The 26318-nt window shown below is 37.5% G+C and overlaps 1 protein-coding gene across 2 annotated transcripts; it reads left to right on the plus strand.

The window, feature by feature from the left end:
• Positions 1 to 271: 271 nt before the first annotated feature.
• On the plus strand, positions 272 to 25365 carry KIAA0020 (KIAA0020 ortholog). Of its 2 annotated transcripts, none has more exons than XM_009696245.1 (17): positions 272 to 377; positions 2221 to 2403; positions 4256 to 4391; positions 5130 to 5205; positions 6010 to 6103; positions 6299 to 6365; positions 6926 to 7100; positions 8269 to 8372; positions 8907 to 8985; positions 10735 to 10833; positions 11967 to 12020; positions 13626 to 13706; positions 17300 to 17442; positions 18201 to 18423; positions 19493 to 19580; positions 21516 to 21606; positions 25122 to 25365. In XM_009696245.1, the coding sequence occupies exons 1-17, from the start codon at positions 281 to 283 to the stop codon at positions 25249 to 25251; spliced, it is 1920 nt and encodes a 639-aa protein (XP_009694547.1). In that variant the 5' UTR covers positions 272 to 280; the 3' UTR covers positions 25252 to 25365. The 2 variants fall into 2 exon arrangements, with proteins under 2 accessions (XP_009694547.1, XP_009694548.1); XM_009696246.1 differs by having other exon boundaries at positions 281 to 377; positions 2227 to 2403.
• Positions 25366 to 26318: the final 953 nt, after the last annotated feature.

Here is a 26318-nt window from a genome sequence, read left to right on the forward strand (position 1 = left end):
AGCGGGAGCACGGCCGGGGCTGGGGCCGCGGCCGCCCAGGGCCACTGAACCGCGGTCTTTGCTTAGTTGAGCCTCCGTATTGACTGGCCTGTGGGCGACCTCTTCTGGTCCCGCACTGCCCACCAAGGGACGGGCGACCGCCACTGGGAAGGGTTTAATTCCGTCAAGTGTGTTAAGTTGTGTTCAGCAAACCGCAGGCTGTCTCTTTCTCACATCCTTAGCAAGGGAGCCACGGTGGTCCAATAATGTTGTCTCTTGCACCTTTTGCAGTGTTGTCACAATGGAAAACAAGGGTACCAAGAAGTTCTTGGGGAAGAGTGGAAAAGCACCTCGTGGAAAAGTGTCACGTGGGAAAAGGAAATTTAAAAAAGATAATGGTAAGAAGGGAAAGACTCCCTAGTAGGAGTCCTGGCTGAGTGATATTGTTCTGCACAGGAATGCTGAATTTTAATTTTTATCTTGGTAAACTTATGAAATTACTAGCTTGGTAGATGAGTGAGGAGAAGTGGATGTTTTGACAGCATTTCCCATAAGATTCTCACAGAGGTGTTGATAAATTACAGGCTGCATGAGCAGCCGGTGAGGTGGATTGAAAACTGGCTGAATGACTGGGCCCAGAGAGTGGTAATCAGTGGCACAAAATCTAGTTGGAGGCTTGTAACTAGCAGGGTAGCCCAGGAGTCAATACTGGGTCCAGTCCTGTTCAATGACTTCATTGATAATCTGGATGATGGGGTAGACTGTACCGTCAGCAGGCTTACTGATGACACAGAACTGGAGGGAGTGGCTGATGCACCAGAGGTTGTGCTGTCCTCCAGATGGACCTCAGTGGGCTCGAGAAATGGGCCGACAGGAACCTCGTGAAGCTCAACAGGGAGTGAAGGGCAAAGTCCTGCACTTGGAGGGGGGCAACTGCATGCACTAGTACATGCTGGGGGAAGGCAGCTTTGTAGAAAAGGCGTTGGGACTATTAAACATGAGCCAGATGTGCCCTTGTGGCAAAGGTGGCTACTTGGATTCTAGGCTGCATTAGGAGTGCCGCCAGCAGGTGGAGGGAGGTGATCCTTGCCTTTCCTCAGCACTGGTGAGGGCACACCTGGAGTGCCGTGTCGAGTTCTGGGCTCCCTAGTACAAGAGAGACATGTACATACTGGAGAGAGCCCCGCGAAGGGTCACGAACATGATGAAAGGTTTGGAGCATCTCTTCTCTGAGAAAAGGCTGAGAGAACTGCAGCAGTTCACCCTGGAGAACAGAAAGCTGAAAGGGGGTCTTGTCATGTGTACAAATACCTGAAGAGAGGGTGCAAAGAGAGCCAGGCTGTTCTAAGTGGTGTCCGGTGACAGGACCAGAGGCAGTGGGCACAAACTGAAACACAGGAAGTTCCCTGTGAACATCAGGAAAGACTTCTTTACTGTGAGGATGACTGAGCCCTGGCACAGGCTGCCTAGGGGATAGTGGAGTCTCCCACCTTGGAGATAGTCAAAAGCTGCCCAAATGTGGTCCTGGGCAACCAGCTTTTGGTGGCCCTGTATGAGCAGGAGGGTTGGACCAGATCACCTCCAGAGGTCCCTTCCAACCTCAGTCATTCTCTGATTCTATCTTGCATTCAAAACCATACTGACTGTATGATCAAATAACCTGGAAAAAGTAAAGATGAAATGCTTTAAATAGATTGTACTGCAGCTCCTTCAGCTCTATTTGATTGACCTAAAATACTCTTTTAATTAAAAAGGTTTGAAGTTGATAACTTCTTGATTTGAGACTTTGCTTTTCCACATTAAGAAAAAGTTTATTTGAGAGTTGAGACCAGGTTGTATGAACTGCTGTGGGTTAGGATTGAAAAGATACCTTTCAGTGTTTGTTGTCCTCTGCTTAAAACAGATGATGTCAAAACAATTCTGATCATAAACTGGAGAGATGATTTGGGGATTGACTGATGTCAGAGGTAGTGAAATTCTTAATTTAGAATAATCCTTTTTATGCCTGGGCCATTTTACTGCTGCCCAGAAAATAATGCCTGGGCAAAACTTCCCTAGGGGAAACTGTGGCACCCAGGGACTGCAATGAAAATGCTGACTTTGAGAAACATATAAGAATTATTGATATATATATAATTGTTATTACAAAGTGGTTTAATTCTTGTTACAGTAATAATTTGTTATTTTGAAGCAACATTAGCTCTAGGATAACATTTTAATTTCTATTTTGTTGGTTAATAGATTCAGGTCCACCAAAGAAACTCCTTAACAAAGGAGATGAGGAGGGAAAGCCTAAATCCATGTCCAAAAAATTTGTGAAGGGACAATTAAGACCTGGAAGAGCTAGTATCAAACAATTCAAGAATAAACAGCAATCAGAAAAGCTTGCAAGGAAGAGGAAGCTCCAGGATGGTGAAGAGGGAGGTAAGCAGATTTTTAAGCCTGGATATCAATGGAAACTAGAGTTCAGGAAACATATTGTTCATCTAGGTCTTCCTCTTTCTCCCTGCCTTTCCAAATTGTCTGAATGACTCCAAACTTACTTCATGTTTAATCTTTGCTGTGGAAAAATTGACTTCATCTGACTAAGCTTGAGGCCAGAGTCATGAGAATTGACGATTATGAATTTTCTTGGAAGTCAAAAGTAAAGATACAGTAGCAAATTTAAATAACTGGTATGCCATTGGCTATGATTATTTTAATGACAAGATTAAGTGGCTAGCTTGAAACTGGCTGTTTTCATGCAAATTTGGAACATACAGAGTTTCTCATAGACCTTTCCAGAAATTTAATCCTCTATTCTAAAAGTACTGGCTATAAAATTTGGAATGCAAAAATTCATGAAACAAAATTAAATATCCTTTATATTATTTTTTTTTCTGTGACAAAACTATTTAGTCACTTCTTTTGAAAAGGAAGAAAAAAGAAAAAAAAAAAAGATGGCATCAATGTTGTTACTGCTTTTTACATTTTACAACTTCTTTTTGTGTTTATAGAGAGGCTAAATAAATGTATAGTTTTGTTGCTGTTTAAATGGATTTCCCTTTTAACTTTGGTTCTGGTACATGAGAACTTCATGTTGTTCCTTCCTCTGCTGTGAAGCAAAGCTTTACTGGGACAGTTATACAGCACTGTAAAATGAGAAGTGGAATCTTACGTGAGGGATTCTGAAGTTCTGCAGAAAAATGATAGTTGTTTGAAGGACAGTAGAAGGTGTTGAGTATTTTATTGTTGCTGTTGCTGCATGTTTGCAGAATGGCTTCGCACGGAATATGCACTAGATGTCTGGAAACTTAATAGCAACAGAATGTTCATATTATGCTGCTTTTAAAAAAAAAAAAAACACAAAACCACAGACAAACATATAAATATTATTTATGAGAATAACTGAAAGCTGCTGTGTATTGCACAGTGGCACTACTCTCAAAGCAAAGTGTTACTGTTTTTGCTTGTTACTATTAATTTAGGAGACCGATAGAAAAAATTGATAATACACTTTGTAAAAGGAGAGCATGGCTCTTGGACGAGTAAGACAATTAACTGCATGTTGCTGAATACCAACAGGTGGTGCTTTAAGGTCTAAAAATCTACGGCTGGGTCTTTAATGTTCCATATAGAAGTAATAGTTAACATGACTTGCTTCTGTGAAGCCATGTCATATAAGATGATCGTTTTTGTCAAGGTATGAATAAAATCCAATACTGTAAGTTTTTTCCATAACTCATTTGTGGCTCTTTATAGAAAGTCACCTATCTGAGTTTGTTGTGTGGCAGTGTGTAACTGTTTTATAGTAATATCCCATGTTTAAGGAATTTGAATCAAGAGATTAAGCATATAAAAAGGCTTTAACTTTTTTCCTTTCTGTGAGATTTCAGATATGTATGTTTGAGTTAGGGCTCTTCTTTTGAGAGGGAAAAGATATGTATGAGTACAGGATGAAATAAAAAAGGGAGAATTACCCAGGGCAGTCACAGACTGCTAGGTGAATCTTGAATCAAATTTCAAGCTATTAAGAGGTTTGCGATGCATCCTTTGACAAAGCTTTGAGGCAAAATTGTTGTTTGCCTTGTTCTTCCAGTATTCTAGAAATGGAAATTACTAGCTTACCATACTTATTAAATATTTACATTGTCATATTAGCTAACTGGGTAACTGCAGGCAAAGCTCCTGAATTGTTAGCAATTCAAGTCACAGAGCTGTCACAGTTTATACTAATAAAGGATTCCATTGCTCCTCTTTTATTGACTGTAGAAAATGTATTTATTTTTGTCTTCAGGGTCAGATTCTAAGAAGCCGAAGTGGAATGACTTCAAAAAGAAAAAGAAGGAGTTAAAGCAAACCAGACAACTTAACGATAAAAGTAATTATGACATAATTGTAAAATCAAAGCAAATATGGGAAAGTGTGAGAAGGTAATAATACTTTTTTTTTTTCCCCCTTTCATTCAGTTGGCTTTTGGTCATAAGTTGCAAGAAGACTCTCTTTCTCCTGTTGTAATTGTGTGAAACTGTGTTTCCACAGTGAAATTCTATGGGTAAAGATAACATTACATGCAATTTTGTAGATGGTTCAAGCAGAGTGTGGTAACCCACAGTGCTAGAAATGTCTAGATTGAGCTCACTGGTATTTTAGGCTAAAATTTCTGAGTAAATGCTTAAGGAGTTGTCTTACTTTTTGAATCCTGAAGCACAGAGCATGTGCTGATTCAGCCTGATCTTGCAGTGGAATCACTGCATGAGTTTTTTTGTGGAGGTTTGTATAGTCTTTTTGGGCAACTGTAATTTTAGAACTGGGACCCCACATCAGAAGGAGGAGTTAATTTTACTTGCTCTAAGTGTCTGTGCTTTGCAGCTTTGGCTGTAAGATGCTTACAGATCTTTGGATCTGGCTGCAGGTTTGAGTTTGTTCTTTTTAATAATATTGTTACTCAGAAAAGAATAATTTTGAAATGTGGAAATCTGGTTTGGTTTCTAGGAACTGAAACTGCTAATTGCATTTATGTACAGGTTTAACAAATGACAATGTAAATTTGGATTAGCAGGAGCTAACTTTATTTTGTACTGCCTTGCTTCATAATTTATAGATATAAATGAATCATACTACAAAAAAGCTGCTTTCTCAATTAAGATTGTTTTACTTTTTGCTTGTAGGAAGAAATGCGATAAGGAGAAGCGAGAAAAGCTAATGAATGAACTGCAGAAGCTTCTTCATGGAAAAATTAAAAGTGTAAGCAAAACTGATGCCATAGTGCACAAATTCACAAAAGCTTCTTAAAAGAATGGTGAAATATAAATGAATTTTCAATAATATAGTACTAACCTGTTCTTCCAAAAGTTACAGGGAATTTTTTTAAACTGTGAGGGAAAAAAAGAACAAAAAGGGTTGAAAGCCTGCATTTGGCACTTGGATTTCAGGACAGTAGTCCTGGGATGCTTAGTCTATCAGCTGGCTATTGTAAGGCTGTCTGTTTTGCCAAGCAGCTCTTTAGTCCAGTGAAACTCTGTTTTAACTGAAGTTCAAAGACAACCACACAGAGTTTTGATAAATTACAATTGTTAATTTGCAGCTTTCTTTTCAAGAAGTTAATGTCCTGATACTTAACTATTCTAAACAGTCTCTTCACTTCATTCTTGAAATGTATACATTTGCAGTGAATTATATGTTGGATTTTAAAGTGATTCTTGGTATTCCATACCAAAGTAGAACTGTATTGTCACACTCACTCTGAAATTGCAAAGAACATGAGAGAAAACAAGATGTCATTTCATGGTTCTCTTTCAGTGTTGGAACCTTGATGCATGTCCTTAATTGTGAGCAACTCCAAGCATTGTCTATGTTTTGTTCGACAGAGTGCTTAGAGCAGTAAAAACCTTAAAACTTAATTTGTTACAGGCAGGTAACTACTTTTATAAATGGCATTAAATGCTACGTGTGGTGTAAAACTGTATGGGAGAGCAAGTGCATTTAAATATATTTCATGCATAATACCGTTTGAATGCCCTAGCATAATGTAACGACTCTGTCCTGTAGCTGGCGTTTGCACATGATTCAACTCGAGTGATCCAGTGCTTTATTCAGTATGGTAATGAGAAGCAAAGGCAAGAGACATTTGAAGAACTGAAAGGTACTTCCAACTTACATTTTATCTGTATGCTTCTGTGTTGTTAGGATGCATTAAAACAAGCCATATTATTTTCTCTTGAATGTTTTTAACTTTCTGCTGAACTTATGCATTGTTCCCAGTGAGCTCTTAAAACTTACTTTGTAGAGTTAATGTAGCAAAAAATCAAACCAGCTGAATGTCTTTCTCTTCTTCTAGATAGCCTAGTAGAGTTGAGCAAGTCAAAGTATTCTAGAAATATTGTGAAGAAGTTTCTTATGTATGGGTGAGTATGAAGTGAATTTGCTTAGCTGTGTTGCATTGTTTCATTTCCAGTGTGAATGCTGCTCTTAATCTATAGTGCATTGATCATGAGTAAAAAGATGTGTCTGGAAACATTTTTATAATAGTGATGAGGCAGGAGTGTGTCTGGTATTGCTAACGGCAGTTTTCCTTTTGCAAAAAGTAAAGCTAAATCTGTACACATTGAGGAAAACATATGCCAAAAAAACGCTCAAATACATGCCCAAAGTTGATCTTAGCCTTATACAAAAAACTGACTTTTAAAATTTTTCTCTGCTTAGTGTTTCAGGAAGGCATCCTTTATTCTATAGAATTTACCTACTGGTATCTTTTCTTTCCCTTAAAATGCCTGATGATTTCTCCAAATTCCTGGCTTTTTCGCCATATTTTTGTAAATGACATAAGGCTAATCCAGATGCATATATTTCCTGGTTTCTGTGCTAAAACTTATCACCTAAATGTGCTTCCAAAAATAAAACTGTTGATAGGCCAGCTTATCCCTGGAGTTCGAACTCTTGATATCTGTCTTTGCCTGTGAAACAGGACAAAACCACAAATTGCAGAAATAATAAAAAGTTTTAAAGGCCACGTGAAAAAAATGCTCCGTCATTCTGAAGCATCTGCTGTAGTGGAATATGCATATAATGACAAAGCCATTCTGGAACAGAGGAATATGCTGACAGAAGAACTATATGGGAACACTTTCCAGGTTTACAAGGTGATGTTTCAATACTTTCTACTGTAAGAAGTTTTAGCATCTAAGATACTATGTTAGTAATACCTTACCTATCTTACCTTCTTTTTCTTTGCATTACATTTCTTTCTGTGAGCTATCCAGATGTAGTCTAGTTTAGCATGTTTAAATGTTATGATTACTTGCACATTTCTATTCTAGACTAAATGATTATGTTTTTTCAGTTTGAACTATGTCAAATATGTTATGTTCATGTATGAGCTTGATGTGCTCGTCAAAAACAGTCTGATATCATATAGTTGCAGTTACCATAATGTCAGAGTGGCTAGCCTAAAGTGGTCATCCTTGCTGAGGTAAAATTTAGGCTTAATTCCCCACTAATGCTGTAGGTTGATGTTGTGTCAGAAGTGCCTTTATGACTTGTGAGAACTGAGTGTGGGCAGAATGTGTCTGTATCTAGAGACAGTGTGCCATTTCGGCTTAAGTTTTGGCTTTGTTTTGGAGTTTTGAAATGTGCAGTTCATTTTCCCTGTCCTGCCTCCAACTGTCTACCCTTGCCTTCCCCTGCCCCGAGCAGGGATGGTTAGAAATACATTTCTTCTAACTTTCTATCTAATCAGACTGTTCTTCTAACAACAGATTCTTTTACAAGAGTTACCACTGTAATTGTTTAGATGAGATACCTTAAATACAGAAGTACTTCCTGGTATGTGGTATATATTCCTCCTTTCTGCTGTTCTTGAACTGGAATTTCCTGGGCTTTGGTTAACTTCTCAGTTAATTGACTTATTGTTGTATTGCCCTCTGACACGTGCATGCTGTCAAGCAGGATTTCTGCTTAGCTCAGGAGTACCTTAACACAATGCCAGTCTTGTGTATTTTACATTGTATCTGACAGTCTCGTGAAGAACTGACCATAATTGACAAAAAAACAGTTCAGACCATAGAAGTACCTTTTGTTTGCTAATGATGAATATTCAATTTGTAGAAACAGTATGTGTACAGCTGCTGACATACTTGAAGTAGATAAGCTTTTTATTTGTAAAATGGTAAAAACTGTTAGTTTTGTAGAAAATTAAGTTTGTTACACTGTTCATGAATTTTGATTGAAAAGAGACTAAAGATTATAATTTTCTATGAACTCTGGTACTTACTGGGAACAATTAAACCTCTGACTGTGCATTCATTTCAGACACCAGTTGTCCCAACACTGGATAAAGTGTTAGAAGCCCAGCCTGAAAAGAGGGAGGCTATCTTGGATGAAATGAAACAGATTCTCACACCAATGGCACAAAAGTAAGGACAAAAATTGATTTCAGATGTGACAATCTAGCATGAACTGGTTTGGTTTTGATATACAAACAGATAGTGATATTGATACTCTTCTAAGCTCAGATGACAGTGATACTGATATTCTTTCAAACTGTAACATTGTTGTGCTGTATAGTAACTAACAATGGTTTCATCCAAAGTGTCATAATGAATATCTTATCTTACTTTATAGAAGTGGAGTTCAAAATTATCCCCCGCCCCTGTCAAACAATCCATAGAAATCCCACAGTATGGTGTGCTTCCATAATGCGTTATTGGATAAGCTTCTCCAGTGGTCTTTAGGAGAAAGTACTTTGCTAGGTTTTAGAATTTGTAAGTTTTGGTAGAACCTTCCACACATTGTAAATGCTAAAGATCTCATCCAGGATGACTATGTGTTTTCTGCACACCATGCTGCCGAAATTTTTCTTTTTTGAATTCAAATGAAGTATTGCTAGCTTCTGTTAAAACCATTGCTTGTGGGGGACTTTTTGCTTATTTTCCTCTTCCCAAATACAGAGAGGCTGTGATAAAGCATTCACTGGTACATAAAGTATTTTTGGACTTTTTCACTTATGGTCTTCCAAAACAAAGATCGGTAAGTATGTCTTGGTTTTTGTCATCTTTTGCCTTTCAGTGGAATGTTTTTTAATCTTGTCGTGAAAGGTTCTAAGGTAACTAGACGAAAATACACATCTTACATTTATAGTTTAACACATCTGGTGATTCCAGATGGATGATTGGGGAGTAGTGTTGTATGGAGATTTACAGTCACAGTGAACTTTCACACAAAAGCAATAGTGTTTGTGATACTTGAATTAAAAAAAAAAAAAAATCTAGTGGAATTACTTTGATGTTTTCTCTCTCCATGCTAAATGATCCTTCTCAGTATCTGGGGAATAATTAAAGCCAGGCACATTGCTTCCAGTAGTTTAGTTTTGCAGTGTGTAGTTTCTTAACCACTTCTAGCCATTATCCAAGAAATTCTTGACCAAAATACAATCAGTTTGGGCCCTTCTGTCAGCAGCCAAAACTTTGTCTTGTGTCTCCTCATGAACCAAGCATGTGGCTTGTATCATTATGCCCATATTAAATTCCAGTTTTAAGCTTGCCACAACCATTCTTGCAAAAACTAGGTCTAAGTCCATCTGTGTGATGTGACATTGTATCAGCTGATACTTACTTCACTTGTCTTCAAGCTGTGTCCATCAGCCTCGCCCTAGTTCTGCAGTTCAACACCATCTCATTCCAGACCAGGTGGAGCCTTCTAGACTTGCTGTCTCTTACCTACTTCTGCTGGACTGGACTCCTGAACTCTTATTTCTTACTGTTAACAAACCCAAAGCTAAGGGTAGTGAGGTGGACTATTTGTGGTCTATTCTGAGTCCAGATCTTACCTAATTAAATGTTCCTGTGTGTGGTTTCATGTAATGCTTCATCAGAGAATGCTTCTGGATTCTCAGTCTCGTGTGAATCACAGGAGTAAGGGCATGTCTCTTCCTTCTTGCTTGGCTTTTTGTGCAGACATGTTAGTATATGGATATTCTCTCCAGGGTTTGGAAATACCTTCTGTAGATCTATTCCTGCCTGTGCATATAGCTAGTGACACCAATCATGTTGTGACTGAGCAGCTTCTAAATAAATGGTAAAATGCTTGGAACGTTTGACTAGGGAGCAAGAAGCAGCAAGGGATAGAAAAGGAGATAGGTAGGAGCTTCATGTCAAAGAAAACTATCGGATAATAACAGAAGTAGTATCTGGTATCTCGGCAGGGATTGGTTTGGTTTGGTTTTTCTTTTTTGACTGATAGTGGTGTTTGTCAAATGGCTTCAGAACCTCATTCCTTTGATATTAAGACATAACTTCTAGCTGAATCTTGTCATACCCGATTTATAACATTGCCTGGTGCTTAAATGGCCTTTTATTTCTTCTTGCTTTCTGGCCAATACTCTGTATGTATAAATAAATTGCATCACCTGCAAAGTTTTTCTTCCTAAATGAATGATTGTCTTTGTCTTCTCTAGTATCTGTCTCAGTTCTGAGCACCTTTCCTTCAATTTTCTGTAATAGGACAACTGACAGGCTTCAATACTGTTTTCATTTCATAGGATGAATATGATAAACAATGTAATTTTGAAGGGAGAAAGTTTGTAATTTACAGTGTTTTGGACTCCTTTTGAGGACATTTTTCATAGGTCAAGGCAATGAGAGTGGTTCTGTAGAGCCAGTGATGCTCTTTATAGTGTTGTGGGCAGAGAAAAAATCCTTTCATGCCCTCACCCACCTGCCTTGAGATTTCTCAGGCATTTTCTTTCACCTTTTTGCTTTATCACCTTTTCTTCCCCAGGAAATGATAGAAGCTATCAGAGAGGCTGTCATCTACCTGGCACACACTCACGATGGAGCCCGAGTAGCAATGCACTGCTTATGGCATGGGACTCCCAAGGTATTGTCTGGTTTCTGTCTACCCAGTCCTCTTTAGTAATAGTCTAGTCTGAGACTCACATGGGTCCTTCTGCCAGCGCGCATCTTGATGCAGTTAAGTGTACAAGAGCAGGATAAAAAGTGGCCCCAGTTTACCTGTTGGCTAATATAAGCAGCAGTTTTTTGTGAATCTAATGCTTTCATTAGAACTTCTATAGCAGAAGCATTTCCCTGTATTTTTAGCGGAGTTCTTGGAGATGATGCATAAAGCTTTTCCATTTTAAGAGTATTGACCATTCATTTATCCTGTAAATTTCATAATGCAGGTGAAATTGGCAGTAGGAGAGGACAGTAAAGAAGTCATAATGTGGAATGATGTTTGGCCTTGGAATGCTGAGAAAATGTAATAGGAACTGTGTTGTAGTTTCTTCTGCTGATAGAGCATGCTGAAATACTTCAGATATAACATATGCCATCATCTCTTGGAAATATTGTAATGCCTCCTATCTTTTTCTGTATGTAAAAAAAGATAATTTATGAAAACAGTCTGCTTGTTAAGAGAGCAGAAAATATGAAGTTGCTAGGTTCTAGGGGTAGTAATGAGTCTAAAGAAGACTGGGCAGTGATTGCAAGAGGCAAAACTACAAACACTGAGGAAACTTTCTGCCAAAAAAACCCAACTTTCTGCCCTTTATTGTCTTGCTAGTAAAGGAGTTTTGCAACAGGCTAGAGTCTTTGCTACTTTAAAGTTTCAAGTCCTGTTAAATAAGTTTCTTTCCAAAGGAAAATCTGAAGTACGTACGTACTTACTTCTGTAAGTAATGAACAAGATATAGGTGAACTTACATGGTGGGGTGGTTTTGTGCAGTTTTGACTTTGGTTTTAAGTTGCCCTTTTTGGCATCTCCTGTTGGTGGGCTGGACTTGTAAACATACCACAGAACCTCCCTGGGATGGAGTCTTTAACAGTTCAGGTTTAACTCTTCACACTGTTTCTAGGGGTTGACTAATAGTTCAAATGTGAGACTTTGGTAAATACCCTTTGCTTTAGTAAGCAAATTGAAGGTTATCTCTTTGAAGATGTAAATAACAGTTTAGTTATTCAGAGTCACTGGAACTATAGGCACATTTGAGTTTCTTGTTTCCTTTTGGACAGGACAGAAAAGTCATTGTGAAAACTATGAAGACATATATTGAGAAAATAGCAACGGTGAGTGTTCATTAACCCATTTATTTCATAGTCTCTGAAACTAGTGAGTTGACAGAGGCTAATTTGAATGTGCTTTGGTACTGGAAACAGCTATGAGATATTAGTAAAACTAAGTTTAAAATAGTGGTGGAGTATTAGATAATATGAATTAACTTTATGGAATATTTAGAGATATACTGAGAAGCTTCATTATGGGCACTATATGCAGTACTATCCTTTAAAGTAGCTGAGTTAATTATAAGTCCTAAATTTTTTTTCTACTTTTTTTTTTTTTTGGAGCTCACACTTTATATTGCACGTTCATATGGCCAGTTGGTTAATTGTCCTTGGTTGGGGGTAAAAGAACATGTATATAGAAGAGGAACAAAAATTAAGATGTGTTGGGCACATCATTGGAATAGCCATTTGAAGATGCATATTTCTTGTAAGATACTCAATTTTTTTTTTTAAGTTAGGAAGCTTCAAAATGGATTAATGCTGAAGTGACATACAATGGAAGAAGTCTGTATTTGACTTTTTTTTTTTTGAGTAACATGTATGATTGGAGGCTGCAGCACCATTAGAGTAACAGTTGCAACCAGATTTCACAGTGCTGGGCAAAACTGCAATTGTGAAGAAAAGCCTTTTAAACTTCTTCCCTTCCTGGTTGCTGTATTGTTCTGTTTACTAATAGTTGAAGTGATCTCAATCAATGGTCTCCAAACTTTTTTGATCACACAATCCTGAGCATGCATCCCTGATATGTGTATATTTATGTATAAATTATGTACATGTGCTGTACTGGTATACGTTATAAAACATGCACAGAAACAGAGATTTAAAAAGAATGAGATAAAGATAACTGGTGCTTATCTTTGTGTATTTATTAATGTTACAAAAAATGTTTTCTTCCTGCACCACAGTGGATTGTCTAGTGCATCCCACTGTGGAAGCCACTGGTCTGAGTAATGTTTCTCTCCATAATTTTCTAGTACCAGAATAAACGAGTTGTTCCATTTTATAAAATATGTATTATATAGAAATATGAGACAGTGGGTGAATAATAACTAAAACAACACTGGAGCACTGAAGGTCTGGTTTCACTCTGACGTACCGTCTTACTGACATACAAGTGAATTGGGTTGTGCCCCTTTTGAGTATGGTGGACACTTGCTCTCCAACAATGCACTAGAGACTGTATGACTCATTGCAGAGACATGATTTCCAAAAATACAGTATGTGATTTATCTCCATTTTAAGCAAATCCACTACAGAAATAAAATCTGTATATAATGTTCCGGCAAGGCAAATCCTATGGTTTCAAATGATGATTATACAATAAGATTAGATTAATAGCTTGGATGCGATAAAGCAGTATATCGACTTATAATGGCAGATCAGCTTAATCTACCTTTGTTTGAACAACGTGCTTCTCTTAACAAGCCTTGCTTTCAGAGGGAGACTAATTGTTGGGTAACTCTTTCTGCAACAGTAGATAAAATTTGCTTGTGGATCATGTTGTGTCATGTTTAAGACAAACTCTCAGAAATGTTAGAATGATTCTAAGTCAATTAGTATATTCATAGAACTTGACTGCATGTGGTTTCTGATTTCTTATCTTTGCAGGGTGAATTTTCTCATCTGGTCTTGCTGGCAGCATTTGATTGCATCGATGACACGAAACTTGTGAAACAGTTAATTATATCAGTAAGTAATTGAATTTTTCCTAAAATAGTATACTAAATAGTGTCAGTGTGTTTGTCAGTTTAGGGTAGGAATCTATCTATTTTTTTCAAACAATTTAATTCCTTTCCACCTTTTTTGTTTCATTTTATATTTCTTTACCATGATTATTTTTTTCTTTTCATAGAAGACCTCAGCACTTTAATATGTTCTCTTTAGTTAGTTATTTGAATTAGTTTTTAAATTAGATACAGATAGATGTCTGAAACATGAAAGCACTCTAACTGTTTTGCTTCACCTACGTGGAATTGCAGAATGAACAGTAGGGGTAGTATGATCTAGCCTGCATCTGCATCCTTTTGGAATGCCCCATTTCCCCACTTTCCTCCTAAAAATTATTTAATAGGGTTTCATAAAGTGTTTATACTTAAGATTATGTTTACATGTAAATTTTATCACTTCTATGATGTTTTAATCTGTAAATTACCATAAAGCTATGTTTTTTCACACTGATTAAAAGACACTGCATAGTGCTCAATTAACTTTCAAGCAAGAAAGATAATTAACATTGATGTATAGGTTGTAATGTGCTTATAGTGGTACTCATGTTATAGATTTTAGGACTGACGGGTTGAGAGGCAGTGGCAGGGAGGTAAATATAAGGCAAATACTCTGGATGTGGAGGAGGAATATGAGGAGAAAATGGTTATGATGGGGCTTGCTTTAAAAATATGAGCAGTTCTTCCATTGAGCAACTTTGTATAGGGGGGAATTGGGTTTTTGTACACTAGCACGGAGATTTGGCCCTAAGTCTTTCCCTCTCTGATGTGGGCGTGGAGAGATGAAAGCATCCCAGTGTGGAGATGGATTTTGTTTCTTGGATATACTAGCTGTAATCACAGCTGGGTTTTGTTTCCAGAGTCCAGTCTGCAGTGTAACAACTTCTGGCCAAGTTCCAAACAAATAAACCCTGACAGATTAGAGCTGTCTTCGTCTGAGATCATTGAGGCAAAAGTTACAAGCGCTCTGCTTTCTGGAGGATTTATTAGTTCAGATACTATGTCTGGCTTTAGCTCAGCTTCCAAGGTCTCATTTAATTCCTGAATCATCTCTGGTTTTCCACCATCTGAGATCAAAGATAATGGAGTGTTTACTGTTTGATCATCCTACCACGTCAATCTGGACAGAAAAGTAGAGGAGAATAAGGAGGACTGGCCTTCACACATACAGAATTGGGTTCCGTATCTACAGAACTGGGTTCCGTATCTGGGTTTGTATGAGGTCAGGAACAGGGAAAGGATCTCAGGGAAAAGGAAAAAAAATCAGATAAGATCAAAACCAACTCTTGAGATAGTGAATAGAAACTAGTAGCAAAGGATGAGGTGGAAGCATCTAGAAGTCAAGCATTGAAGCATGCTCTGTAGAAGAATCCAACCCTTCAAATTATCTGAAAGAACAGTTAGACTTCTAAAACATCTTATACTGATTATCATTCTACCAATACTAAAATTTAGCTTAAGGAATGTAAGACAAATAATAAAGATTGGGAAGGGAGAAAAAGCAGTGTTTGGACAAGTCTTGTCTTTTTTTTTTTTTTTTTTAAATATTACAAAACTGATCACGAAGGTGGTTTGGCAGGATGGCTGAGAATTTGTAAGTAAGGGAAAGTCTTGAGCTCTTTAAATCCTTCCGGGAAAGTCTTTCCTTCTCATCACCTCTGAGCTCCACAGAGTCTTAATCCAGGACCAAAGAATATGTATGGTGCTTTAAACCTTCATATGTGATTGGAACTATACATTGTGAGCGTGGCATGTGTCAGGATTTGGGCAGATTTTAGCTGGAAGTCCCTCTCTTCCATGAGGACTCCAAGCAGGCAGTGCTAGGGAGATGTTACCAACAAGACAGCGTGCCTGTGTCATTTGGAGTTTCTCCTGATACTTTCTCACACTTCTGGCACTGAAAGTGACCAAATTCTGTAATTCATTGAAATCACAGAATCAGTGGGTGGAAATACACTTTTGGAGGATTTAAAGAAAAATGTGTCTGTTATCTTTTATGCAAAATGGCTGTGTTATAGGTTGATTTTGAAGTGCAGATGATTTTTGTGTTTATTTGTGCTAAACTAAATATTTTCTTTACCTGTTTTGAAATATTTCAGCACCTTTCTCATCCATTTAATTGATAACTGAACTTCACCTGCATGTGAATCTGAATGTACATGCTAAGAAGACAGAATGTGGTTTTGGTTTGGTTTTTTTTTTTCCCTTGGAAAAGATTTTTTTTTTTTTTTTAAATCCCCCCAGGCCTCAAGTATGAAGGTTACAGTAATAGGTTTTTATTCATAGTTACAGTGCTGCATCAAACTGATGTTTATCTCAATTTACCAAAACTCATTTTCACCTAGGTTTAAGCAGCGTTTTTGAAATGAGAGTGCTGTCTTTACGATTTCCTGCCAGCTTCCAAGCACCTTTCTGTGTTTCTCTTCCCTGCAAAGACAGCCAACCAGGCCCCATATTAATAAAGGGTGACATTGATTTAAATTGTTCTATTTATGTTTTTCTAGCTGTTGCTGGAAGGATTTCCATGGTGGAAAAAAAGGGGTTTTTAAGGATTGTGGCCTGCAAACTATGCTGAAAGTGCCCAGAGCTCTGTACAGCCCTCCTTTGCTTTGATAATCATAAATTTTATATGTATATCCAAAGTTACCAGGAATGGATTATCACAATGATCAAGAGTGTCTAGATGGTATTTGGGATTCTCCAGTGGTACTTGGAACGTGCACAAAATGCGTGTTGCTGTATGAAAGGGCGTTTGTTGAGAGACTGACAAAAATTTGAGTACAAACAGATGGGCTAATATAGATGCTTCCATCTGAATATAGCAGCATGCTTCTATAAGCAAGAAAACTCCCCTGCATATTTATTTCTTCCTCAGCCATGTTAGTTCACAAGTGTATGAGGTGCCTACTCTGCTTACAGTTTGTAAAGTGGTTACTCCTAGCCAATGACTAACCTCTGGGGAATACCCAGTGTTTTCTGTTAATGGTCAAATAAACTGCAAATAATACTGCCAGCAGAAGTCATCTTTGTTCTGCTATTGAAACTTAATTTTTCTCAATGAATATTCTGTAATCAGTTTGAGATGGACTTTTCCTTCCCATGGACTGTCATTGCTGTCTAGGTACTTGAAAGTCAGCATGGTATCAGTGATTACTCTTAGATGATGTGTTAGATGATCCTTTGTATGTCTGGTCTGCTGAGATTATGACTTGTACTGAGACTGTATTTGTGCAGTGTGTGGCATACCAGAATACATGTTGTTCTTTGTACTTGCATGTATCAGTGAAAACAAATCCTGTCCTTCTGCAGTGTTTTCTGATCAGTGACATTGATGCATCTGATGAACACATTTTAAACCTTAATATTTTTTTTATTTTTCTAACTTCTCCAAACTTTCATTCTAATTAGAGTTTTTTATTTCACAAGCAGATATAAATCTTAGTCATAGTGTGTAGTTTTCCTTTCCTGAGCTTTGCATTTGAAAGGTAATCAGTAATTACTGATGGCTCAAAACTATTATTTCATTAATGTTTTGTTGCTGTGTATCTACTTTTTCAGGAAATAAATGCTTCTTTGCCCAATATAATAAACAACAAATATGGAAAGAAGGTCTTGTTGTACTTGCTAAGTCCTAGAGACCCTGCACATTTTGTTCCAGAAATCATCACGCTTCTGCAACAGGGAGATGGAAATGCCTATAGGTAACTCAAATACGAAGGTTAAGTTGTTTTCCCTAGGGTCCAGAAGAATTCACACAACTTTCTGTCATGATTGATTTAATTTCAGTTTTCCTTCATAATAAATCTAAGTAATGTAAGCATATGTCAATAATACGTAAGTATTGTTAGATATGCTAATTTGTAGTCCTTAATTTTGCATTTTTTGTTTAAAGTTCAGGTATGATTGGTGACCAGCAATGTGGTGTTGATCAGCAGTTTACTCCCTTTGTAAAGGGCAAAAATTGTGATGTATTCTTGGCGTAGCAGAAAATTTTTTATATGCATTATTGGTGTTTTGAGTTGCATAAAACTGTATCTTAAAATCTAGCAATAAAAATGGAAATTTGTTAATTTGAAATCAGTCTCTGATATTGACATTGATGCTTTCCAGCTTTTAAAGAAGGAGTGGTTTTAGATGATTACTGAGCTGTTTAAGAAATACATCTCAGTAGTTGAGATAACAGAACGAATAGAAAATAAACAGAGATTAAATTATCATTGTTAACAAAAACCTCTGAGGTTTACTGGCAGTCAGCTATAAACACTATATACTTTCTCACTGCATGTATTCTTAAATTGTGTGTGCAATGTGTGTTTAATTGTTTGTGAAACAGAGTGAAGAATAATGCATTATTTTGATATTCCAATCATTTATAGTTGTCTCAAATAGCATACATGTTCTGATTTTCTTGTTGCTTGATGTGCAGTCTTCTACAGTAATGTACTGTCTCTCTTATCAGTAAGAAGAATACCGAACTCCGCCGCCATGAACTCCTGGAAGCCATTTCCTCACCTTTGCTAGAATATTTGCAAGAACATACCCAAGAAGTAGTGATAGACAAAGCTACCTTTGTCTTGGTTGCTGACATCTTAAGAACAGCTCTTGGTGACATCCAGCCTGCACTAGATGCAATTGCTAATTTAGCAGCAGAAGAGCTGGTTCCAGGTGGCCGTGATGGGCAGGTAATGTAACAGAGGAGAAGGTGCTGAGATCTTGCAGAGTGTTTGCTTATTTTGTATTATTAAAGTTAAGTCAACTCACTTTCTCCTTTATGTAAGACGTCAACATACTGTCCTGATAGTACTCATACATTAGATGTGATCTCTGTTTTCTGAAGTTTTTCTTTCATAGTTGTTTGTTATTGTATCTGGAGTAATGAAGGCTTGAGCCAGCATTTCATCTGAGTTGTAGAGCAAGGTACTTCATGATCTTGAATCTTCAGAACTGCTTTAAACGCTTTGTGGGAAGGTAGCTCATAGTCATGTTATGCAATCTCTCTTTTAATGTTATCACTATGCAGTCAAGCAGTTAGTAGACTTTTATAGTTCATTTGACTGTTTACATTGAGACTGACAGGGTCTCTTGGCTTTCGGGTATGTGTTCTCCATGCAAGGAAAGATCTTAGATAATAGCTGTTTGCCTTTACAGTATGGCCTTCTCTTCAAAGTGTGCCCCTCCCCTGTTCTGTTGAGTTAAGCTGTCAGATATTTGTCTGTAGACTAGAAACAGACAAATGCTGTATTCACTACCTTTAAGATAGATGGTCTCCAGATTTTCATAGTTGTGCTGAATTTGCTCTGTCTTTACCCTTCTTTAAGATATGCATTTTACAGAATTTTACATGAACTACTCATGTTTTCTGTGAACCATACTGTAGTGAATTTTCAAGTCTGAAAATGTGCAAAGTCTGGAAGCTCTTGTAGAGGCAACTAGAGGAAGAGATTCTGCTCAGTGAGCATGAAGTCCTTGGAGGCGTGGATGAAACATTAGTTGTTATGGTTTGTATTACTGAAAGTCAGATGTTACAGGGAAGGTGGTAAAAAATACGCAGGTCAATTTAAATAAGTATTCAGATACTTGCATCAAACTTGTTGACATTTGCATAGATGATGACTAAATGGATCAGTGTGATGTGATGTTCAAGGGCAGGGTGGACAAGCAGGAGTATTTATGGACAGACATGTAACTGCATTTTGAAACGTCATCATTAAATAATTTTATTTTGTTTTCGTTTGTTTTTTCCCCTTAAAGCTTCACATTGCAGAGCATCCAGCAGGCCATCTAGTTTTGAAATGGTTAATAGAGCAAGATGAAAAAATGAGCAAAAGTGGAAAAGAAGGTGTGTTGGAAATTCAGCTTTATTTGATCAAATTATGACTTAGAGTAATCAGTTATCCGACCTAAAATAAGATTGCTACGTTTATTTCTTGGAATATACTAATATATGGAAAATTTAACATACCATCTATTACTTCTGTCTTTTTGCTGTTGTGAGTTGTTACATGAACAGAATGCCAAGGATACATTTGCTTTTTCTGCAAAGCAAGTACTGGTCTATTCTTTTTCTCAGGGGTTTACTGTGTATTTGGGACGGGGTCCATTTCTGTGTCTAAAATGTCTTGATAGCTTTGCTAAATTACACAGCAATTTAAAGGATAATAATAGAAAAAGTAAAGTCTTTCTAGCAGGAAGACTTATTTCATTAGTGCTTGTGAGCCGAACTATAATCTTTACTGTGTTCATTAGTGCTATTGGGTTAATGCTTTATAACTGTTATTATGAGAATTCATGCACAAAAATAGAACATCTTTGCTGTTTTATATCCCAGCAGGAAGAGACTGGGCACAGATGTTCTCATCTTAATTTAGCTTTTAAACTTATTTTATTACATAACTGTGAAATCTTGTTGTATGAATCACCATATCCTAATAGCGATTATTTTTTCTCATACAAAAACCTCAGAATGTGAAAGGAGATGAGTGGCATAGCATAATCTGGAGGGAACTTCTCTGTGTGTAGGGGGCTTTTTTCTTTGCAGAATTAGCAGACCTTGTTAAACCTTTTTTTTTTTTTTCCCCTTCTTCTTACCACATTCAGGTATCCACTGTTTCCTTTAAAAATAGGAGTTAGTTGGGCTTCATTAAATGTTCCTGAAAGGAGGCAATTTTGCTGCTTCTCAAGTGGATGATTAAAAATGTGCAAAGGGGAAGTTTTATATGAGTGTCTTTCAGAGACTAGCCTGAGATGATGAGAGTTATCTGGATTTAATCCTGCTAACATCATGTAATTCCCATTTTAAACACAAGCTTTTTCCTTTGGTTTCTTTGTCTTCCTCCAAAGAGTGCACCATTCAGAATTATTGCTCTGAGTTTATGAAATTGGCATTAAAAAACAACCAAATTGTTATCATGCAGGCAACAAGTTGAATGAAACTGACCTGTTCTTCAGATGGAATTTTGATTTGATGTGACAGTGAAAAGTAATTTCAGTGTTTGTTTGGAAGTTGGAGTTTGTTGGTGTTGAGTGGGTTTTTGTGGGCTGCTTACTGATAAGTTTGGTCAGCATACAAGTTGTAAGAACAGTTTTCCTGAAGTTCAGTTCTTCAAATTCAGCAGCAGGAGACTTGAGATCAGCTTAGGTTCTTTCTTTTGCATATGCCACTGGTATAATGAATCTGCGAGTCAATAGGCTTTCAAAACTATTGAGGAAATAGTCCTGTATCATCAGTACAGCTGAAAGAAACAAGGTTCCTAGTGGTTTTCATGCATCAAAACTTCAGAGCTAATCCTTTATTAAGTAACTTCATCTGTGCAAATTCTGTTTCTGCAGTTGTAGAGTGAGATGCTTAAAAACGTACCATTTTTCAGCAGAGGTGTGTATGTACTAGTATATTGCATAAAATTATCTCTTGTGTTAGTGTCATTCTTACCAAGTTCTTTCTTTGGAGTGAATGCTTCCTTCAAGACATGAATAGCCTTTGACACCCTTTTAAAAACGAAACTGCAAGTTTGCCTGCTTTATACTAGTAAACTGTCACACAGTGCTGCCATTGTTTAACTAATCTTAAGCAGTACTTGGAAGTAGTCAAACATCTATAAAGGTATTCATTGCATTGAATAGTCAATTATTTTGAGAGAGCAAAACTTTGTGAATACTTGGTGGCTAAAAAACTATTTGGTTAAATCAAAACTGCAGACAACTTTTACTAGGCTTCTTTATATAAAGATACTGTCTAATTTTTTTCGTCTCCCTGCCACTTTCCCACATTTTACAGTTTGCTTTGGAAGAACATTGGTGGAACGTGTTGGTATTGAGAATATGAAGACCTGGGCAGAAGTAAATCGAGGTGCCATTATTCTTTGTTGGTATGTAAGGCTATTTCTGATTAGGTTGCAGTGTTAATTTCTTGAACACCTAAGAGAACATCAGTTGAAATTTCTACCAGCAAAATGCCATTTTTTGCTCCATGTGTACTATCTTTCATGCCACTGGTAAGTCTGTGACAGAACAGGGTACTGGAAAAATTCAGACCACAGTTTCCATAGGTTGCTCCTTGAGCTCATGCTTTTGCAGTACTAGGAAGTAGCTCCGTGTTGGAAAATCTTAAGATTAAAAATCAAATTTATTTTTAAAATTGTGCCTACCATGTCTTGTTTTACAAGCGCAAAATTCTCAAAAGAGCAGTCCACAAATAGCCACATTAAAATAATTAACTCTGAAATACCTGTGACTGGGGGCAGCATACAAGAATCCAGGGGTTTTTTTGCATTTATTTTGTTTTGGTTTTTGGTTGTTGGTTTTTTTTGGTCTATGAGGAAGGTCAGTCTTTCCCTCTTTCTGCTGTTACTCATGGCACTACAAGGTGAGGCTTCAGCAAGTGTGCTTTACTACCAAGCCAGGAGAGTTTATCTCCCATGTTAGCAGTCGAACATTTTTCACTAATACTGAAACTCACCTAACAGAAAAGAGAGAGAAAAGTATAGGGGAGGAGTGTTTGCTTGCTGGAATTTTGTTTTTAGTTTTTTTTAATTTTATTTTAATTAAGCATGAGTCCTTTGTAATTTGAACTTCTCTCGATGACTCTTTAGGCATGATGCCCTTTTGTTTAAGCAGCTGAGAACAGACAAACGTATCCAGCTGCTTTTGTTCCATTTCATGTGACTGCTACTTACCTCGCTAACATGTAGTAATTAATCTCGTCTTTGTTTAACTGCATGCATTGAAGTCGAGAGGTTACCTAACTTGTACAGCAATGGTAAATTTAGTTTAGTCTGGTATACATAATAACTGCAATATTTTTTTACATAAAATAATTGTTGAGTTTCCAAAAACCTTCTCATTTAAAGAAAAATATTTAGATAGTTCTTTTGTCATAAAGGAGCTTGGATCCCTGAGATGGAGGCCGTTTTCAGACACTGCCAGTTCTGTCTGAAGCTATGATTGATTCTTGTTTTGTTGTTGGCTTTCAGAAGCCATCTGTTACTTACGTGCAGATCTGAAACTCAGAATTACTCAGTCAGTCCATTTGAAGATTTTTTTTTTTTTGGCTTTCTAGTCATGTAAGCTTAGTCACCAGTTACGAGGAGTTCATTGTGTGTGCTTGATTGCTTAGTTACCTGGTGTGCTCTGGACCCTCTCCTTTCATTGCCCTACTTGCTTTTAATCTGATTTTTATAAAAAAATCTGGGGCCTGGTTCTGACCAAGTACAAGCATGAAGAGTCCTAAGGTAATGGGAGGGCTCTTTGCAGACATTACAGTCCAGCTTAGTGTAACTGAAGTGTTGTAAGTACTTGAATGTCATGGATGATCTGTTTACGTTTCTACATCTGACCTCTCCTCAGTATTTTTGAATTTGTCAATGATATGTTACATCAGGGTAGAAAATGGATGAAGACATACTTCACCAAATGACGTACTGATTTCCATATGTCATTTCTGCAGCCTTTAGAAATTATATTTTATATCCACAGAATACCTGGGTGCCTGCTTACCAGATCTTAGAAGAACTTGTAGAATAATAATTGGAAAAAAACCCCAAACTATGGTGGTCTTTTGGCTGTATTATCAGACATGTAAATGTTCTATATTAAAAATTCAGTGTCTTGAAATATCTGTGGATACCAGGAGTTTGAAAGCAGCTTTATATGTATAGCTGTTGGCAGATGAAATTCATTTTTAGAAATACATAAAATGCAGTCCAGAGTGACTTTGTATGGTCTTTGTCCCTGGTGGTGAACCATGTGAATCTCCCCATGTTAAGTACCAATGTGTTCAGCCCATCCTTTGTCAGTACTTTTGACTTTCTTGTTGTTATCGGGGGGGTACATGACTCACAGAAGAGCTGGAAAAAGTATCACTCATACCTGTGTTGAATTAAGTTTTAAAGAAGGCCTCTTGATTAAACAGTACTGTTGTAGCTAAAAGTATAACAGAAGATGCTGCTAGAAGATGTTAGTCATAGAAATAAGTTTAGGAATAAAGTAGCTGAAAATAGTGGTGGTGTCAGATGGGCATCCCATGCTTTACTGCCTATAGTGTTGCCATCCTGCACAGGATTTGTAGTCCTAAAGAGGCAAAATTTAAATCTCACCTTAAGCTACATTAATTCCTTTAATGTCTTACTCAGTTCAGCTTGCCATGTATAATCCTTTTTTAAAAAGTAGGCAAGAAACAAACTTTTAGGTAGCTGCAAATCTGGGAGCTGTTTGGAACAATCCAAGGGATTGTAAAGACTTGTAGTATCATGCAGCCTGCTTGGTACCAGTACATGGTTGTTACAGTTTGTTTCTGATCTTTGGTTGGTTTCACGTCAGTGCAACTTGTAATTCTGTTCTGGATTGTACACATGGCTATAGAAGACATCAAGTTTTTCAGGCAGCAGTCACTCATAATTTTGAAGTAGCAAATTAGGTGTGCCATTACCTCTGCTGATTTTTCTGCTACAATCCAAGAACATTTCACTATTACCCAAAGGAAGGGGAGGAAAATCACTGCCTAGATTGATCTGGATAGTGCAGAAGCTTTTTATTTTCTAATAGTATTTTACAGCTTACAATGAATTTCCTTGTTTCTGAGGAAGAAGAGTTATCTGGGAAAGCATTTTTTTTTTTTTCCCCAAAAGTAATACCTGAAAAAGAACAGAACTGGTAAGGCTTTGTAGTCCTGTGCTGAAAAAAGCGCAGAAGTACAGTAGTGGAAGTACTTGGTGTGTATTAGATGTACTTCACTGCATCCAGTTTCATGACCCCATTACAAGAAAGGTATCAGCAACTGGTGCGAGTTTAATGGAGGGTGACCAACATAGTCATGGGCTGGATCGCTTGGCCTCGGAGGAGAAGCTGTGGCAGCGGGGCTGGTTCAGCTGGGAGAAGGGATGGTTTTGGGGGCACTCAGTGGTGTGCTTGGCACCAGTGGGAGAGGATGGAGGAGAGCTGGGCTCTTCACAGTGGTGTGTGCATGGCAGGATGGCAAGAGGCAGTTGCACAAGCTGAAACATAGAGGCTCAGTCTGGAGACAAGGAGAAGCTTTTTCCCCATGAGGACAGCCCAGTTGTGGGGCTGGGGCCCAGGAGGTTGGGCTGTCTCCTGCATTAGGAGGTTTCAAGCCCCAACTAGGTGAAGCCCTGAGCAGCCTGGTCTTGACCCAATGTTTGAGCCTGCTTTGAGAAGGAATCTGCAGTTCCTTCGAGTCTGATTTTTTTCTTACTTGGTGTGTCATGCTTTCTGGAAAGTTTTACATCTTTTTCTAACAGGAGGTAATAGAATCTGCCCTGAAATATATTCTTCCTAAATAGTTACTGTTTCTTACATGGACAGCTTCTTTTCCTACAACCTACATGCTGACCTTTGACATCCTTGGGTTTTTTCCTGTTTCTTGTAGCCTTCTCCGGAGCAGCGATCAAGGAGTGGCAAATACAGTCAAAAAAGGACTGAAAAAGCTTGTCCCAAAGTTGAAGCTGAATAAAAATGTAAAAGGAATAGAAGCATTACTGGAGAAACTGACTTCCTAGCGTAAATGAAGCTAAAAAGACAATGCAACCAACTGAGAGTTGATAAGATTTTTGCACCATGGTTGTTTTAAGAAGCAGTGTATGGATTTGTAAATTAAATAATTTCAAAACCAACTTGTCTGTTGTGCTGACTGACTCTCTGCAGTAAATGGTTGTTTTCAGAGATTGAAATCTCAAGAAGATTTCAGAGCTAGTGGAAACTTCTGAAAACATAATCAAGAAGTTAAATCTTTCCTGATAACTTGCATAGAAGTGGTTTGAGTCTTGTTAAAATTTGCATGTAGACATAGTTACCATAGAAACAGAAGTATCTGTTCTGGAGATAGTGTGTACTAGGCAAATACAGTTATTCTTAATCCCCATCCGTCCTGGTTTCCTCAAAAAACAAAGTAGAAAAACAACTCAAGTCCCATTCTTACCCTGTGGAGGAGTGATGGAGGCTGTCATCCTCCAGGAGCTAACAACAATAGAATGAAAATGCTGTCTGACTTTTTTCAAAGAAGGTCCTGAGTGAGAGACTGACTGTTTCAATGGTTTTGTTTTTCTTAAGTCTTCTGAAAACTACAGACTTTTAAGCCCTAGTAAATCAGAGGATTTGGGGTATTTTTGGTGTCTTCCTTATAAAAGGCTAGGTATGAATTTACTTCTGCATGATGTTCAAATAAGTGTCCTATTGATTTCTACTGTACCCTATTTTGATCTAGGAAAAAAAGTCAATATTTTATTTACTTATTTTAAGCAAATTAAACCCCAAAACTTTCTTGGTAAGATATTCATTCAACACCCTGGTGGTGTTTAATGCCATGCTGATAGACTGCTCCAAACAGAGCATCAAAATAATTACGTCTCCAGCTGTAGGAGTCACTCTTTACTGTTGTTTAACCTGATAGGATGTGGCTCCATTTTCAATAGCAGATAGTTGGCCATTATTTCTCCTAAGATACAGCTTTCTCAGCAGAAAGTACAATGCAACTACTTGGAAGTTGCCAGTGGTTAAGTAAACTGGCTTAAGTTTCCATATTTTACATACTTCAAATCAGTCTCCTAAATTACTACGTTTATTGTTA

The sequence above is a fragment of the Cariama cristata genome, unplaced genomic scaffold (genome assembly GCF_000690535.1).
Source record: "Cariama cristata isolate BGI_N322 unplaced genomic scaffold, ASM69053v1 scaffold36342, whole genome shotgun sequence".
In the NCBI taxonomy this organism is placed as follows: Eukaryota; Metazoa; Chordata; class Aves; order Cariamiformes; family Cariamidae; genus Cariama; species Cariama cristata.

What these genes read in the sequence shown, in the direction of transcription:
- KIAA0020 (XM_009696245.1), top strand. Translation starts at nt 281, where the DNA reads ATGGAAAACAAGGGTACCAAGAAGTTCTTGGGGAAGAGTGGAAAAGCA. An exon ending in GACATTTGAAGAACTGAAAG is followed by an intron (nt 6,104 to 6,298) that starts GTACTTCCAACT and finishes CTCTTCTTCTAG; the next exon opens with ATAGCCTAGTAGAGTTGAGC. An exon ending in CTCACACCAATGGCACAAAA is followed by an intron (nt 8,373 to 8,906) that starts GTAAGGACAAAA and finishes TCCCAAATACAG; the next exon opens with AGAGGCTGTGATAAAGCATT.